Genomic DNA, 16,610 nt, shown 5'->3' on the forward strand with positions numbered 1-16,610 from the left:
CCTTTTCACTATTACCTACAATTTTAAAAATCAGATTTTATTACGATGCACCTATTATTTCGGAAAGATTAATTCATTTGCATTCTAAGAATCACTCACCTAGGTCCTGAAAAAAGCTATGAGGATATTATATAAATAAAGCCCTGCTAGCACGTGAATCTGAGGGCCAGATTTGAACTCAAACTACATTTTATAGTTCAATTAAACGAAGTTCAAAAAATCCAGAGAACAAAATCCAAACTGATAATGTTGACATGCCCTTTACTGCTGAGGAAAACAAGAAGACTGTGAAACCCTTCCCAAGAAAGAATTTTGAAAACAAAGGTAGGTTAATGGTAAGGTGACCTCAGTCATCATAATTTTGTAGTAGAAAACTTTAAAATATACATTTAAAATGAACAAAGTTGTAATAAGTTCAGTGTAGTCTGGCCGTTGTGGTAAAAAAAGCACCAGTGTCATATAGAGTTTGGAAAAGAAAATAAAAATCGAGACACTGATAAGAAATTAGATGTTTAAGCAAAGCTCTCATTTCCTTCTCCTTACACCCAGAATACTTTTAGTTAAACAAATATTATAATACACACTGAGCTGGCAGCCTCTACGAGACAGACGGTTAAGGGAAAAAGAGTCCCAGGCTGACTCCCTGCTCTCTGCAGCAACTCTTAACCTAAAGCTGAGGCCAAACTGATCCTGGCACCGGCACCGGCAGGAGGGCAGTGCTCAGCCTGCCCCGACTCCCCGTGGGTAGTTCACGGGGGCCCACACTTTGCAAACAGAGCAGTGGCAAACATTCACAGAAGGTGGTGCAGAGGAGGATGATAATTCAGGTGCTTCAAGCTGCCCTTTGGGGGATCTTGGCGCTCTCTCCTGGTTATGTGAAGATCATCAATAGTCTACCTTGTTACTCTACTAATTTAAGTGCCTGAAAGTATGTAGCGTGACTACTCTCCCATTCCCACAAGACGTAAGATAAATTCTCCACCCTCCAGTTAATTGAGTTCGAGTTTTCCAATTTAAAAGCCCTTGCTATGCATCGGGCTAGTTGTGTGACAGGTCACATTTCCCCACCTGCCCACAGCTTCCCAGTTATACCCTACCAGAACGAGAACATCCCCTTGCCAGGAAAGATCAGTCAAACTGGAGAAATCCCTAAATCAGCATTTCAACACTCTCCACCCTTTTATATTCTCACATTTTTATGTTCTATGATAGTTAACAGATGAATGTATAGAGCTTGCCCTTGAACGTAATGAAAGCAAGAAAAGTAATTTCTTAACCTTAAAAGTAATCTGTAATGCCAAGTGCTAGTACCTAGCAATACTAGGTACTATGGTAGCAGCTTCCAAAATCAGAACAACCAATCTGTATTTTGGGTTTTATTGCATTCTGCAGATGGGATCGCTCCGCATAGCCCCGTGATGCCCAGTCTAGCCACGCTCATATTTACCTTATCTTAGTGCTTACATCATGGATAGACCGACTATAACAATATTTTCTTATATTTGCTCTCCTCCGATAATAATGTCCAGTATTTTAGCTATTTGGAAACTTCACAAAGAAGTCAGGAAGTGACTTTATTTATAAATATATAAATAAACCTGTCATGAAATATTCTTTAATGTCTCTGTTCCCCGTTGTTCAGACCCCATTTGCTTCTCTTAAAGGAGAAAAAACATAACTTTCTCATTGACTAGTTGTCTATAGTTGGAGGAGAAATTACGAGACAATATCTAGCATACAGCAGGCCAACTTAACTGTAATATTTTTTGTTAGTGAAGGCACAAATGAACACATGATAATTCAGTTCAGACAGTCAGCATTGACGGTTGCCTTCAACAGCGAAATTGAAATACTGGCCAAACCTCACTAAAATCTACTAACCCGGCCTTGACAACAGCTGTAAGGGTTGGGGAGAAAAAGGGTCTGTGAGAAACCCTGCCAAGATCATTTCTCTTCCCCTTGTGACAACAACAACTCCGAAGGAAATCCCAGTGAAATATTATTTCAGCAGCTGCACACAGGTTAGAGTAAGAGGCAATAGAGGAAATTTGCATTCAGGCTCAGACAACTGCTTTCATGGCTGGCAAACTCACCAGGAGAAGTCTCCAGGGCTCCTTCTCAATCTCTGAAATAACCAGATGCATTTACTGCCAAGGTCCTGCAGCACTGCAGACTCCTCAAGGGGTACAGCAGGGTAATGGGAACTTACAAATAGCAGGTCCTGCCCCAATTATCTGCTTCATTGACATAAGCAGTTCTCAAATATGGGGCTGGATTTAGTGGCGGGGAAAGGAGGAAAAGCAGAAAATGTCTAGATAGAAATCATTTTTCAAAGGGGAAAGTTCATTGGTTTACTTCTAGGAGAGAGACTGAGAATCTGTAATGCCAAGTGCCCTTTAAAAGAGCTTCATGTGTTAGACCAAATGGTTTATGATGCTCCAAGAAACCCTTTGCTGCAATTAGTTTCATGATATGCATATGCTCATATATTATCGCATACATTCATCTCTTAAATCACTTGCAGCCCTAAAATAAAGTGTTAGTCCCTGCACAAGGCAGTCAGAAAAACTACTTGAAAACAAAAGAACTAAGGAACTGAATTCTGGTTACAGAGTTTCAGGACTTTCAGTCTTAAAAGAAACCAAATTTGTTTTCATTTCTAGAGAAAGATTTTTCCCTGCAGTTCACACCTACCAACCAGCTCAGCCATCAGGTCCAGGATGCACTCGTCTGCCAAAGCCCACGGGCGCCGACCATTGAAATGGCCGTGAACACCTCTGAAAAGGAAGAGGCAAAGGATGAAAACATATGCTGTTCCCTTTGGATCAGTCCTAAGAAACGTACCTGACTTGGAGATCCCACATTTGGAGGGGGGAGGATGAGGAGATTTGCCTAAGATGAGCATGGCGCTTTTATCATGCCATTAAAGCTCATAGCAAATGCAATTCATTTGTTGGTTTCTTACAGGTTTCCGATTGATTGAAAACTATTTATTTTGGCCCTCCAAATTCCTCTAGAAATCCCTCAAAATTAGAGATTATAGCTTTTTCACAAGCCCTCTGGAAGTGGCTGCATGGGTACAAGAAGGCTCCAGGAACAGGCATGCCGGGAAAGGGCACGGTGTTGCCCAGTGCAGGATGGCACCCCGCTAACCCCAGCTCACGTAAACTACGCAGAGAGCAGAGATCACCTTGTAGAACTACTCCATCGGCATTTCTAGCTAACATTGCATGGTGCAGAGGGTGGTAGACTTGAATACTGCCTTGCTCCCAGACAGAAATATTTCTTGTCAGGAACAATTTCTATCCTCCTGAATCTCCTGTCTGAACTCACCCTTCTGCATAAACCAGCAGGTACTTAATATATATTCAGGAAAGCACCTGCTCAAACAGAGCTGCTTGCTAATTTTTATTGTTTCTCTTCTCCCTGCCAAATTGTTCTAGATCTAAGCATGCATAAAGCTTTTTGGTTTGACAGACGGCATTTAAAAACCATTTTGCAAACTGTTCCTGTCTACAGTGGATCATATGGGCACCTTAAACCTGAATACATCACTACCCTGAAGTGACAGATAACGTACATTCAGTTCTGGATTAGGTGCTCTGAACTAATTTTTGCTTCAAATGTGACAGAGAAGTAAACTTCTAAGGTAGCCACCATGCATATATAAATAAAAAGTTGCAAAGTTTCTTAAACATGGATGTAGTGTACAGATTTAAATGCAAATGAAGGCAGATTGGGAAAAGTAATAATGGTGCTAAACCAGGGGAACATTGCTCTGGGCTTCCATCTCACACTGGATGATTTTCATATTTGCTGAGCACCACAGGGTACTTGTAGAGTCGGAAATGCCAGGCTGCATGCGGCTGGCATTTGAGGCAAACCAAGTATAAAGCTGTTTCAAAACAGGGACAAAACCAGTAGGGAACTGGGTAGAGGGGAAAAAAAAAAAAAAGCCCTAAAAGCTGTGATGAGAGAAAAAAAAGAACAAGTAATAAACCTTTTAAAGAAAAACACGCACACAAGGTTGACTCAAAATCAAGACGTCTGGCAAATTAAGACATGAAGAAGGGCATATGAGACACTACCAGCTAGTCCCCTGTCCTTAAGGCTATTTAAAAGACTGGTTTTCCTTATCCACCTCCTACTTTCCCTTCTCAGGTAGGATTTTGTTCTGTCTCCCACACAAATTACCTGGATGTTTTACAGTCAGACCCTTTTTGATTGACTTGGGTCTAATTCACACCTCCTAGGGATATTTCCAAAAGAACCACAGTCGTAAAGAAAAGAACTGCTGCAAAAAGCACAGCTTGTATTAACCATTTCATGCCTCTTATCCTTGCAAAATACCGCTTGCTTTTGGAGTAGTTTAGGTCAACAGCTGAAGGACAGCACAGGTACAGCTGAACATCTCTTACAGATAAAATAACCTCCCTACATTCAACAAATCCAACCCCACACAGGTGACAAGGAGAATCCCGATCCCTGATTTGGATAAGGTCGCGGTACACTAGCTGACCACTTTTCTGTTTTAGAATTGCTCTCTGATGAGACCTTGATAGCAGAAAGCGGGCAGTGTGAAATAGCCCTCATTTACAAGAACATTTCATAGATGAGGAATAAAGGCAGTAGGTGAGTAGGGGAGAAAGTGCGGTAAGGAACAGGATTAGTGCTAAAAGTTCCTTCCTTCTATCAGACCGTAATGCAGCTGCTTTCCCTGAAGACAGTGGTATGTGTTCCACAAACAGCAAGACATTTATTGCTGATTTCCCTTCTTATTCTTAACTGCAATATAGTGATCAAGGGACTTTGAGGTAATACAGACTGTTAAAATAAAAAAACCACAAAAGATTTTCAGTGGCTCCCAGCCTGAGGGGATCTGTATTTCTGAAAGAGGAGAGCGTTCATAATAAGATGGGAAAAAGAAGCCCTAAAAACCTATGGGATTCTCTTTCATTAGCTTTCTCTGATTTTATAGCCATTAGTGTCCTTCTAATGGGAATTTACTGATGAAAGCTCTCTCTACCAGCACACAGGACTAACAAAATTTCAGAATAAATTTCCAAGTTATCATGAAAACAGATATGAGATTTTGGGCATAAGAATATTTTATTTTGAGAAGAAAACATGGAAATTTAAGTATATTGAAAGAGGGAAGAGCCAGCATTAATTATTATTCATATTATTATTATTATTACAGCACAGCTTACAGCTTGCCTCCCTCTTGATGGCCAATATAAATGCCAAGAGACAAAAATTATTGCAGCTAAAATGGTAGTTAAAGGCATATTCTTGGACCCTTTTTTTTATTTTAATCACATGAAACTCTGTAGCCTTTGCTGATGGCACAATACATCCTATTACACTTAGGTTGTAAAATTCTATGCTCTGCCTCAGAGAATTTATATCTCTGTATATTATGCCACCCCTCTCTCAGCTCTGGTAGGCACTGGGGGTAATAATCTTTAAGGACACAACTGCAGTGCGTCTGGCATTCCCCTCAGACACGGATAGCCTACGGCTCATTGTGTTTCCTCTGCACCCTCTGCAGGTAGCAAGAGAGAGAGATGTAAATCGAGGTACCCAAATTGATGAGTACAAGACATGGCCTACCAAATCAGAAAGCGTCATACCAACAGAATTACTTCTTAGACTACGGTGAGAGTTCCTCATTGTACAAATTAATTTTTAGTTGGTTACCATTTTATTTTCAATTTGGCAAGAAATCACAATGCCACATTTTATTCACTGAAGTCCGGTTGATTTAAAGCTAGAAACACATTTTCCAATATGATCCCAGGGTCTGAAAGGAGGTAACAAAAGGGATTTAAATTAATTGCCAGCTTCAGGAATCTTCTGCACTCATCCAAATCTTGTTCAAGTGGAAATTTCCTTCTTGCTTCTTTGCCAAAAATGATGCAAGGTATTTAATGAGCCAATACAGACTCTTAGGTTTGACGATGGTTTCAAGCAAAGAAATAGCCAAAAGAAAGGAAGACATACCCAAAGAAAAAGAACTGTATGGAGCAGTAGATTGAAGGTAGAACTAAAAAATCCAGGGCATTAAACCAGGCACTTACAGCTCTAACATACAGCCTGCTGAAAGGTACAATGCAGAGATGACTCCTGCCAAGTGGCCAGAGAAGTGAGTTTGTCAAACGGAATATAACCAGGCCCCACCAAGCTGCACTCCTGCTTGCAGGGCTCTTATATCTTGCAGGATTAGTTCAGCACATAGAACCAAAGATACATTTTGACTCACTGAAAACAGTCCTTTGCTACTGCAGGTGCTATATTATAAAGCCCTCCACAGACTTGGATTTTTTTGTCTACTATACTCATGTCAGAAACCTGTTGCCAAACTACTTCAATGCTTAGAAGTATATATACATATTTAGTTTCTAGCCTAAACTTATTAATTCCTAGTTTATATTTACCATGCCAGCGTGTTATTTCACGAGTGGCTCCTTTTTCCCCTATGTTTACCCCTTGATACATTCACAGAGAACAATCATTTTTCCTTTCAGTCTTCATTTTGCTCAACTAAACAAATCTAATCCTCAAGACTTCCATAGAGCAGGTTCTCTACTCCCCAATCACCCTACCAGCCCTTCACAAGAGCATAACAACTGGCTACGGCAGACTCCCTTCTGTTTTAACAGTTCCACTTTAATGAGTTGCTCGGACATGAGAGGCATTGCCTGCTGCAGTGAATATGTTCTCATGCAATAATGATTCTATAAAATACGTTAATTGCTTAAACAGTGTGGTGGGAGAAAGGGAAAACAAGACACTGCAAAGCACCTATTGGCCTTTATCCAGCCAAACAAGTCACTTGAATCTTGGTCTTTTAGATTTCAAAAAAATGGATTATTGGATACTCTAGGCTAAGCACAGAAGAGACAACTCTTAATCTCTTTTTGCCCCTCATTCAATAAATCTTGGATTTAGCTGAAATCAAAACAGAAAGAAAGATGAAGTCTCAAAGGCTCTTTTTTAATCCATACTAAGAACACCAGTGGCTTGAATTTGTAGTCTTTATACTTTAGCATAAAAAAAAAAAAAGAGTACTGATGAATGTGGAAAGAAAGAATACAAAACCAGAACAGAAGGCTATAACCCACCTTTTAAAGGTGTGTGTGTGGGGGGGAAGATACAGTGACACTGTAAGAGGTAACACAAGAAAGAAATGCATGAAAAGGCCTCTTTCTCTCCAGGCCTTAATCTAATGAGTTGCCATCACCATGCAGAGCTAAAGCTATGAGCTTCCCTGCCCTTGACAACAGCTGCCAGGTAATCTTCCTTTCCACTCTTGCCATCAGATATAAGCAGTGAAAACCATTTAAATAGACAAGTATAGTAGCTTTTTGAGATGAGTCCCAAGACACAACAAACAGAAAATGCAATAAACCAATTTATAAGAGAGCCAGAATCTATATCATTGCTGACTTGAAGAATGTACCTAATTTGCATGCCATTTCTTAGATCCTCGCTACTTATTTATCTATCTAAGCCACAGACACTAATTTCCACACTGCCAACACACAAGCCATTGAACAGGCTTCGGCTGGTAAAAGCTACTACCTTAGACTGGATTTTGCTAAGCTATCCTTGGTGACTAGAATAAAAGCATCCATTTATGCATCTCCAACTACCTACTCCTTTGCAGCCCCCAGCACCCCATCCCACCCATCAGCTTCTTTAAACATAAATCGCTCTGTTCAAATTTAGCTTGACCTCATCCTGACTTTCTCAGTTGCCTTAGGTGCATCTGCAACTAGCAGGATTTTGTTATGGGTTTTTGTTGGGTTTAGTTTGTGTTTGGTTTTGGTTTTTTTCTTTTAAACTTTCTGATTCAGTCTGGGTAAGGTGTTTGGAGCTAAACTGTGTTTTTGGCAAGCAACCTTCTAGATTTGCTCCCTCTCTTCAGGTGGCTTGAAATCATGTTCAGCCATATTTCCCCCTTAGATACAGCTGCTGAAGGTACTTTTGATCTTCTGGAGAAACACGCTGCCTACCCTTTTCTTTTAGATTTTTATAATCATCAAGAAAAAAAATATCCTTCACTGTAGCAAAGACAAACATAAGAATGGCAGTGAACCAACGAAAAGGTACAGTGAAGGAGCTGAAATATGTTCGCACTCCCAGTGCATCACTCCAATAGATAAGAGTGTTATCTGACTTTTACCTTTCGGAATAGCTCAGCTGTTTCCCTGATAAAGTACGATAATCATACAGAAATGGACAGGGTTGCAATTTTTTCAAATGACTGGAGAAACCGCAGCGTTGTGCTGAATGAATAACCAGAAGGAACGAGTGATTCCCAAAGTTCACATTCATTCCCATTCATTCTCAATCTTCTTCTCACTTACAAGAATGCAAGTAATAAATAGAAAACAGTAAACCATTTTTATTAACCCACAGCATTCATATATTAACAAGTGAAACAGCAGCTACAGAGTTTTCACATTTACATTGTGAAGCCTCTTTCTACAGCGTTTCTACTGAAACAAGGCTGCCCAGTTAGCAGAATTAGCTTTTCCTCTTCTGCCTCCCCATATCTCCTCTGCTCTCTCACCATGAAATCACATCTGTTCCACTCATATCCCACACCCTATAAAAGAGTTCATCTCTTCCAGCTCACTCACTCATCTGGATGTTATATTCCTTTCCCACCTTCAGCTCCCTGGTTTTTACTTATCTTTTTCCTTACTCCTCCCTGCTCCAGCTGCTCAGGCAGGTACTGGACATCTCAAAGCACAGACTCTCCATGGAAACAAAGTATAAGATAAAAAAAAAAAAGAAAAATCTTTTTTCCCCCCTATATATCTAAAAGTTTCCCGTCTGTTACGATGACAATGCCCCTTTTCCTGCAATGCTGAAGTGTGTCCCTCTTTTGTCCTCCTGTCTCTCCTACATCAACTCCTTTCAGCAGAGAGCATTGTGATCCACCCTCAGCTCCTCACTGAGATGCTCCTGAGAAGACAGGAATGCTTCTTTCTAAATAAAATGAACTTGTCAGGCAGAGACCTGGTTTAAGAGGAGCCAAAAACCTGCCAGCGCTGGCAGCAGCACCACCTGCGCTTGGTGCTATTTCAAGGAGAACTGCCCATTGCAAGGCCTGCAGGGTGAATCACACACAGTTAAAAATACTAATTAGAAAATCACAGGGCTTGAAACTGAATCATGTTCACCAGCAAGCAGCAGTAGCCAAATGAGTTAGTGTGTCTTGTGTATAAATACACATAGCAGTTGGATGGGGGTGGTTAAACCATGCAGGTCCTCCAGATGAGCCAAAGCAGAGCCACCATGCGCAGCACAGGTTATCACAGCTGGAAGTTTCTCTTTGCCTGTTTTACCGCTCATACCTTTAAAGAAGATTTAAATAGTGCTAGGGAAACATTGAACATGTTTTACTTCTGGGCTGTAGTGGTTTTAACACACTATTCTTCTATTCAAGCATTTTCCAGGCAGATCCCAAAATAAAACAAAGTGCTCATCTAAAGCATGGGTTAGCATCTCGCATACCCTGCTGTGTACTCACATTCGAGCCCACTTGTCCAGTTCTTCATCCAAGTAAGTTTTAACTTTTCTTGGCTGGAGCCCGAGAGAATTCCCAGCAAAGTATACGCAGCTCTCCTCTCCGTTCACCAGGCTCAGATCAGCTGCGGAGGGAAACCACAGAAACAACACACACGTGGGACTGAGCACAGGAAGGACAGCACACACGGACACACACGTGCCACCACCCAGAGCTCCGCCTGTTCTGGAGCTCCCTCAGACACCGTGGTCCCCATGCACGAATGGAGGTGCCGCACCCTGACCTTCCTCCCAGGACACCACGCAGCTGACCCTGCAAAGGGATCTAAGGAGGAGGACAGCCAGGCAATTTGCAAGCAGTTATTCCCCTCATCCTCCTGCAATTTTTGGCTGAGTCTATCTATACCTGTTCTGGAGCTAATGTCAGGCAGCGTTAAATCCCCAGGTCTCTCGGACTGTGTGGGAAGCAGCCACTCACATCGATTTTGTCAGGTCTGTAACCAACGGTGAGTGAAGAGGGAGCATTTTCCTGACCAGGCTATCCACTTTTCTTCCATCATCAATATATTCCTACTCTGAGTCGTGAAACTACTTGAGTCATGCATTTAATAAAAGTTAAGACTGGGTAAATCTGTGTATTTCATGTAAGTTCTCCCTGCATGATTAAATCACTATTTAGAAAAATGTAGTCATTGCACAGAATATTTTAAGGCAGTCTCAAAAGTTCTTGTCTTGTCAGCATATACTGTGGGCTGCAGTTCATGTCACCATCTGAGGAGGAGGAGGAAATCTATGTTGACAAATCCTTTCAATGATTAGGAGAAAAGCAAGGCGGTAGAAATTTATAAATAATAGCTCTAGTGAGGTTCTGAACAATCTAATTACCCCATGTCATCATCTATCAATCCCAACATTGCCTTTTTCGATTATTTCTCATGTTAGAGATTCTTGGAGGGACAAGTGATGGTGACCTTCTAGAAGTAGAAAGTAACTTGCATTCATCTATACATGTACTTACAATACCCCAAAAGCTAACATTACATGTATTTTTGGTAAATATAGTTCATATATCTCAGGAAAAAGAGAAAATGAATGAATATGTTAAGATACATGCTAGAAATGAATGATCAGATTGCATTTCTGTCTGAAAATTTTATGTTAGGGCTGTAGAAAAATAGATTAGATGCCTGGAAAAGGTCTCTTACTACCTTTTGTACTAACAATTACCAACTTCATTGAACTTCACCAGAAACACATTTTTCAGAAGTATGGACAACTGAGTAATTTCTTAATTAAAGCTTTGGAAACTTTTTAAAAGCATAAATCAGAGAGCAATTTCAGCCTAATTTGTTTTACAGATACTATGTCTGTTTTTCATCTCTATTCTAATATGAATGAAAACAGAGAGGCATAAATATTATCCATGTTTCTAAATTCGTTCTATTAACAGTTCTTTTCCTATCAAGAAACAGAATAATACTGTCTCACTGGGAATAGAGAGAAGGACCTTTGCTCAAGAATTTGGAGCTCAATCTCACTAATACTCTTTATACTCCAATCAAGCATTAAAACAGGTAAGGAATTATAAGCAAGTTAGTTTTTCTCGCACCACAGTCCTTTCTAAATAAAAACGCCTCTTGGGTCACTGCCGGAGAGAGATGGCATTACCACTTTGACAAAGTGTATTTTTCTACTTTTACACCTGTTACTTTGGATATTTTTTTTTGGCATATTATCAACTCTGTATTGGGCTGTACCCTTTTCCCTTTCACAAAAAGCCCTTTACTTCCCCCTCTCTAACATCATTAAAAGACTCATTTTGGACCACTGCTGCTTTCCAAACTAGGCTTGTTTTTTGCAGCATCTTTGTCATTTCACTACTTCTGACCAGCACACCGTTGTGCTCCAACATTTCCTCAGTCCCTGTGATATTCTTTACAGTAACACATTTGTTTTCTTAAGACTAGCACTTGTCTTTCCCCAAATTATCCTCATTTCTTACAGTATTGGCCCTTCTATTTCTGGAGGAGCTGTGGCTGACATGCAATATGTATTGAAATATTCAAATAGGAAATAAGCACAACTGATGAAATAAAGGCTGGCGCAAAACAAACAGGAGGTAATTATTGAAATGTGTCCTTAGAGTAGCCTGAATAAAAAAATACATGAACAATAATTTACATTAAGATTAGATACATTATAAATTATTCTCACACCTACTCAGATTCGTGCAAACTAGTCAGATCTAATAACTTAGATTATTTTGCATACTAAATATACCCATACGTCTATATTAAAGATGTATTTCTATACCTTTTAAACCTCAAAGAAAAAAGCAAGTTTATTTTCAGAAATATTCAGTTCAAATAAAAGGGGAAAATACAATGTCTTTATTAACCAGAAAGGAAGGACTAAATCTGTTTATACGTTATCTGAGTCCTATCCCTTCCTAAAGGATAAAAAAAATCACCTCTTTCACACCTTCCTATACCCCCCTCAAAAGCCCTCCAAACAAAGAGCCAGATTTATAAGATGAACCACTACCTTAACCATCTCTTCAGGGAAATATAGCTCAACACTTTCACTCTGGGACATCTTTTTATTCCCAAGAAACCCAGATGAATCTCTATTCCTTTGCAAGATGACAAAGCACAAGCCATAGCCTTAATCAGATGGGTGATTTGGCACCCAGCTGCAATCCAGTCATTCCTACCTCCCCCCAGCGCACGAAAAAGCATTAAAGAGACTTTGTTGTCATCTTGGAGAAGAGTGAGAAGATCCAAACATTTCTCTAAATCTTCTGCTGTCATCTTTTCCTATTTGCTCACCTGAGCCTCGTCCCTCTTGCTTGCACATAAAAACTGAAAGATTTGCTGGGGAGTTAGTCTGCTAGTGGTTTCTACTTGATTGATATAACAAATAAACAGCTGTGACAGTTTGTAAGTCGTTAACTAAATTAAACTATTATAATGACTTTAATTATTTTTGTGTACGTAATCTTACAATTGTCTCCTATGGATGTTCTCATCTGCTTCTTGCGAGGCTTCATTTTAAAACCTCATTGTAATGTTTTAGGTAGATATATAAAGAATATTTGATGGCTAATATCTGTAATGACATTTATCTTCAGAAGCTTGTTATCTAGGATCCGCTCCTGTGCTCAGATAAATGTCATGGAAGATCTGTCTCTATCATATAGACGCACAATGTAAATATACATATATATATTTACACCCCTGCTGTTTTTCAGCGGGGAAGCTGTTCCTGACGACAGCTGAAGCACAGAAAAGAGAGACAGGGGAAAAAGAGGAGGAAAAAACTCCTCAGTTTGGGAACACAAGAATGATGGGTTCTCTGTGCTGTTCAACTGGTACTACTATGTAGCCTGCTTGTCTTCACTAAAACATATACATACACAGTCTCAGGACTAAATGTTATAGTAACTGGGGGAAAAAACACATCAGCAGTCTTTGGGTCTAAATATTATGGTAATTGATAAACAAACAATAACAGAGGTCGGAAGGGAAGCAATGAAAACTGTCACAGAGGTATCAAAACCTCTATGTACCTCTCAGAAGATTCTTTAATCTGAAGCTGCTGAGACACTGCACTGAAATGTGACCTTTCATATTCCTGAGAGACATTTCACATGCCGCGGTCAAAGACACGGCTGCAGTTCAGGTGCCCTAGTTGAGCTGGATTTCAATAGCAGAGCCAGATTAAGGGCAGCAGCTCAATGGCCATGCGAGCTGCCTTCCAGCATCTTTCCAGCTTTGGAGGGACATTTTGCAGTGGCACGCTGGCAGCTGAAGTGGAACTTTCAGTACAGAATAGTCATACCCAAACAAACAGATGGGGGTTAGGAAACTCTTTTAAGCAACCAGAGGGAAAAATAAAAAAACGACTTCTTGGCAGACAGGCTGAGAACACCTCCTCCGTGTGGAGGAAGCACCTAGTTAAATATTTGTAAAGTGTCCAGTTCTGCTCTGAATAATATAAAGAGCAAAATTCAAGGATTTAAATGTGGGGAAAGATAAACCAATACCACTACTACACAGAGAACTAAGATTTATCATCTTCATGTCCAAAGGATAGGAGCAGACTGCACTCCCAACATTCATCATCTCAAGGCAGAAAGATATTGAAGACAAAGATAGTTCCAAAAGGTGTCCAGGAATTCAGATAATTGATACATTTTCTATCACAGACCTTTACTGGACATAATTTGGTGAATGTACCTGTAATTTCCCATGCACCATCAATACGGTTCTTTTCAGAAAAAAAAATCAGGAGAAAATTGTATCTGCTCTTATTAGAAAATGAAAATATCTTGCAAGAAAGTTCTACGATATTTTTTCCTTTAATTTTTAATAGATGCTTTCTGCCAAGACAGAAAAGGAGGAGAAGACTATGCCTATGTATGTTCACCGTCTAAGGAAATAATATGCCATTACTTCAGCTTCCACTGTGTGATGACGAGGGTCTGCGGAGCAGGGGCAGCTTTTACTCCCCAGATATTTGACATGTGAGCTGGAAATAAACCCAGACAGGACTTGGGAAGCAGGTGGAGAGCCCAGGACCATGCTGCCTCCATAGGTCAGTGCTCCCACCAGGTTTCCCTGCATGATTTTGGCCAGACACAGCAGCAGTGGTGGGTACAAAAAACACCCGTGGAAATGTTTTGTACTTTCGCTAGGCTAGGAGAGCTAACTCAAGGCAAATGCTTCCCTCTCAGCTTGCCAGCCCTCCCGCACATCCCTCCTGCCTCCCTGCCTGCACACCAGGTCCTCTCTTAATAAATCAAAGGTACCCCTGCTCCCATGCCCAGGCACAGGCTCCTTGAAACAACCTACAGACCAGGAATGAAGCAGAAAAATTTTGAGAACCATTTTGCGTGGCTATATCGAAGCCACGTGCAGTTACCTATTTGTAGGCAATTCATGAGGAAAGTGGGAAAGATCTTCAAATAAAAGGTTTCATTATGAATTATTTGCTGAGATCAGTTATTTGCTCTAAGGCACTGTCTTCCATTTGGCCTCAGGAAGAAAATCATCTCTACTACTAGCAATAAGGCATCAATGTTAATATATGTACCATCTCCTTCATTAGCTAAAATAATTGTAACTAGATAGATAGTACCAAACTATGTTATACCAATGAAGCAACTACTCCGAACTATTGTAAGCTACATTGCAGTTTCAAACCATTAGATAGAAACACTTCTGCCTATAATTTTCAATCAGTCACTATATTGTTCAAAGCAGCTGACTGACAGCATAAGCACCATGTAAGTACTGTATCCTCGCATTTTATTCAGGATGGGAATGAGAGCATAAAGCTTTTGGTGCTAGAATAAGTTGATGGATTGATTTAGCAACATCAGGGACATACTGTGCTCAGATATGACTGCAATTGCTCAATTATCTCATAAGTGACAGTGATTTCCAAAGATTTGTGATAAACACATGCAGAAGATGTGAAGCCCCACCCTTTCCCCCCTACTCCCCCCCTGTAATTATAATTCTTACTTGGAGGCAAATCCTTGACTTTCGGGATACAGAAACATTCACGAAGATGCTTTAACTCATCTTCTTCATCTAAGTGAAAAGCAAGTTTCTTGTCTGCAGGACTGCATCCTAGCCGCAAGGCAGTTTGCTCTAAAATGGTTGCTGGTAACACAGGAGAAGATGGATCCATTTTCAGGTCATTCAATTTCACCTTAAAATGAGAAATGCCACAGTTTAGGTTCCGCAGTATGCATATTCATGAGTGGCTGATAAGCAGCCACTAAAGCTGCATCATTCAAGACCCAAACTTACTTGATATAAAGCTTTTAAAAAGTGAAGTATTTGAATAGAATGGTAAAACTGATCAATTCAAGTATTTCCAAGGCAACATATTGCTGTAACCTCAAAGGCTGGTTTTTTTTCTCTCTATAGATACGATGCTCTTCCCTTTTTAAGCTATATCAGCAGCTTCTAAGTTCTCCCACCAGACCGATAGCAGTTACAATCGCTGAAGTGTCATTCACAATTTTGAGATCTCAAAGCCAGAGGCAGCATTACTGTTTCTGCAGTCTGTGCTCAGCTACACTGAAGTTGTTTCCAGGCTGTGCAATGTTCAGCCTCTTTCAGCTTTTCTTCCTTAAAAATAGGAGGGGGTGTCTGTGTACAGCCATGCTCACGTACAAGGGCAGAGCAGGCAGGATACAGATAGCAGACAAAGGCATCGTTAGAAGTGCAGTTTTCAAGACCAGGACCTTGAACCAATATTTCCTTCTAGCTACACCAAATATCCTGGTGTTTTAGCTCCATTTGTCCCAGGAAAGGAGAGAAGCCCAAGTCAAGCTACAAACATGACAGACCATAGTTTCTAACAGAATATCCAAAAGTGTACCTGCAAAATTTACAAGCTCATTGGTCTTTATAAGAAGCATAGTTCTGTAGCTGTAACGCTCAGAGACACCATTGTGTTCAAGATAGTATTTGTGCACTTGACTTTACAGATCTATTGGCAAAGAAAATTTACAACGTATTCTGTACTTTAGGGCAAAACTTTGCCAGTGATGCCTGCTGCATTCTGTTGCAGAAGGCAGTCAAGAGGCTCACTGAAGTACTTGGTGGTTTCCCCAGTTTAGGGAACTTTATAGTTAGACCACACAATATTCTCTGCCTTTTTAAACATCCCCAAGAGTTTTGGTGCAGCAGAAAACCTCCAGGGGATAGGCAGAAATAGGACAAGATTAGCACACAATATGCAGCATAGAGCCACCAGAGAATATAGCTTTTCCTCCTCTATTTGAAAACAAAAACTCTTTAAGTGCGTATCTTCCATAAGTACCAGCTCTCTTTTCTTAAAACCAATAGTATATTACAGACAGTTATCTAGAAACAAGCTGTGGCAAGAACAACACATTATTATATGGGTAGGAGCCAGCTGAGCATTACATTCATTGTCACTTAACCTAGCTCGCATTTTTGTGGAAGAGGGGTTCTGAGAGTCAGTGTGATGGCATGCTCCAAGTTATAGATTTTTTCTTTTAATTAAATCCCTTATGACAAGTTTGTCTT

General features: G+C 40.3%; 1 protein-coding gene across 1 annotated transcript in view; it reads right to left on the reverse strand.

Annotated features, from left to right (window-relative positions):
* Positions 1-15,252, reverse strand: part of KYNU (kynureninase) — a 54,281-nt gene extending 39,029 nt beyond the window's left edge. Inside the window, exons 1-3 of the mRNA XM_072874627.1 lie at positions 15,069-15,252; positions 9,545-9,665; positions 2,695-2,777 (exon numbers count right to left, since the gene is read on the reverse strand). Coding sequence (XP_072730728.1) covers positions 2,695-2,777; positions 9,545-9,665; positions 15,069-15,237 — 373 coding nt within the window. The 5' untranslated portion in view covers positions 15,238-15,252. The remainder of the gene's footprint in view (positions 1-2,694; positions 2,778-9,544; positions 9,666-15,068) is intronic.
* Between the last annotated feature and the right edge of the window lie 1,358 nt (positions 15,253-16,610).

This window comes from Ciconia boyciana, chromosome 10, assembly GCF_034638445.1.
Source record: "Ciconia boyciana chromosome 10, ASM3463844v1, whole genome shotgun sequence".
In the NCBI taxonomy this organism is placed as follows: domain Eukaryota; kingdom Metazoa; phylum Chordata; class Aves; order Ciconiiformes; family Ciconiidae; genus Ciconia; species Ciconia boyciana.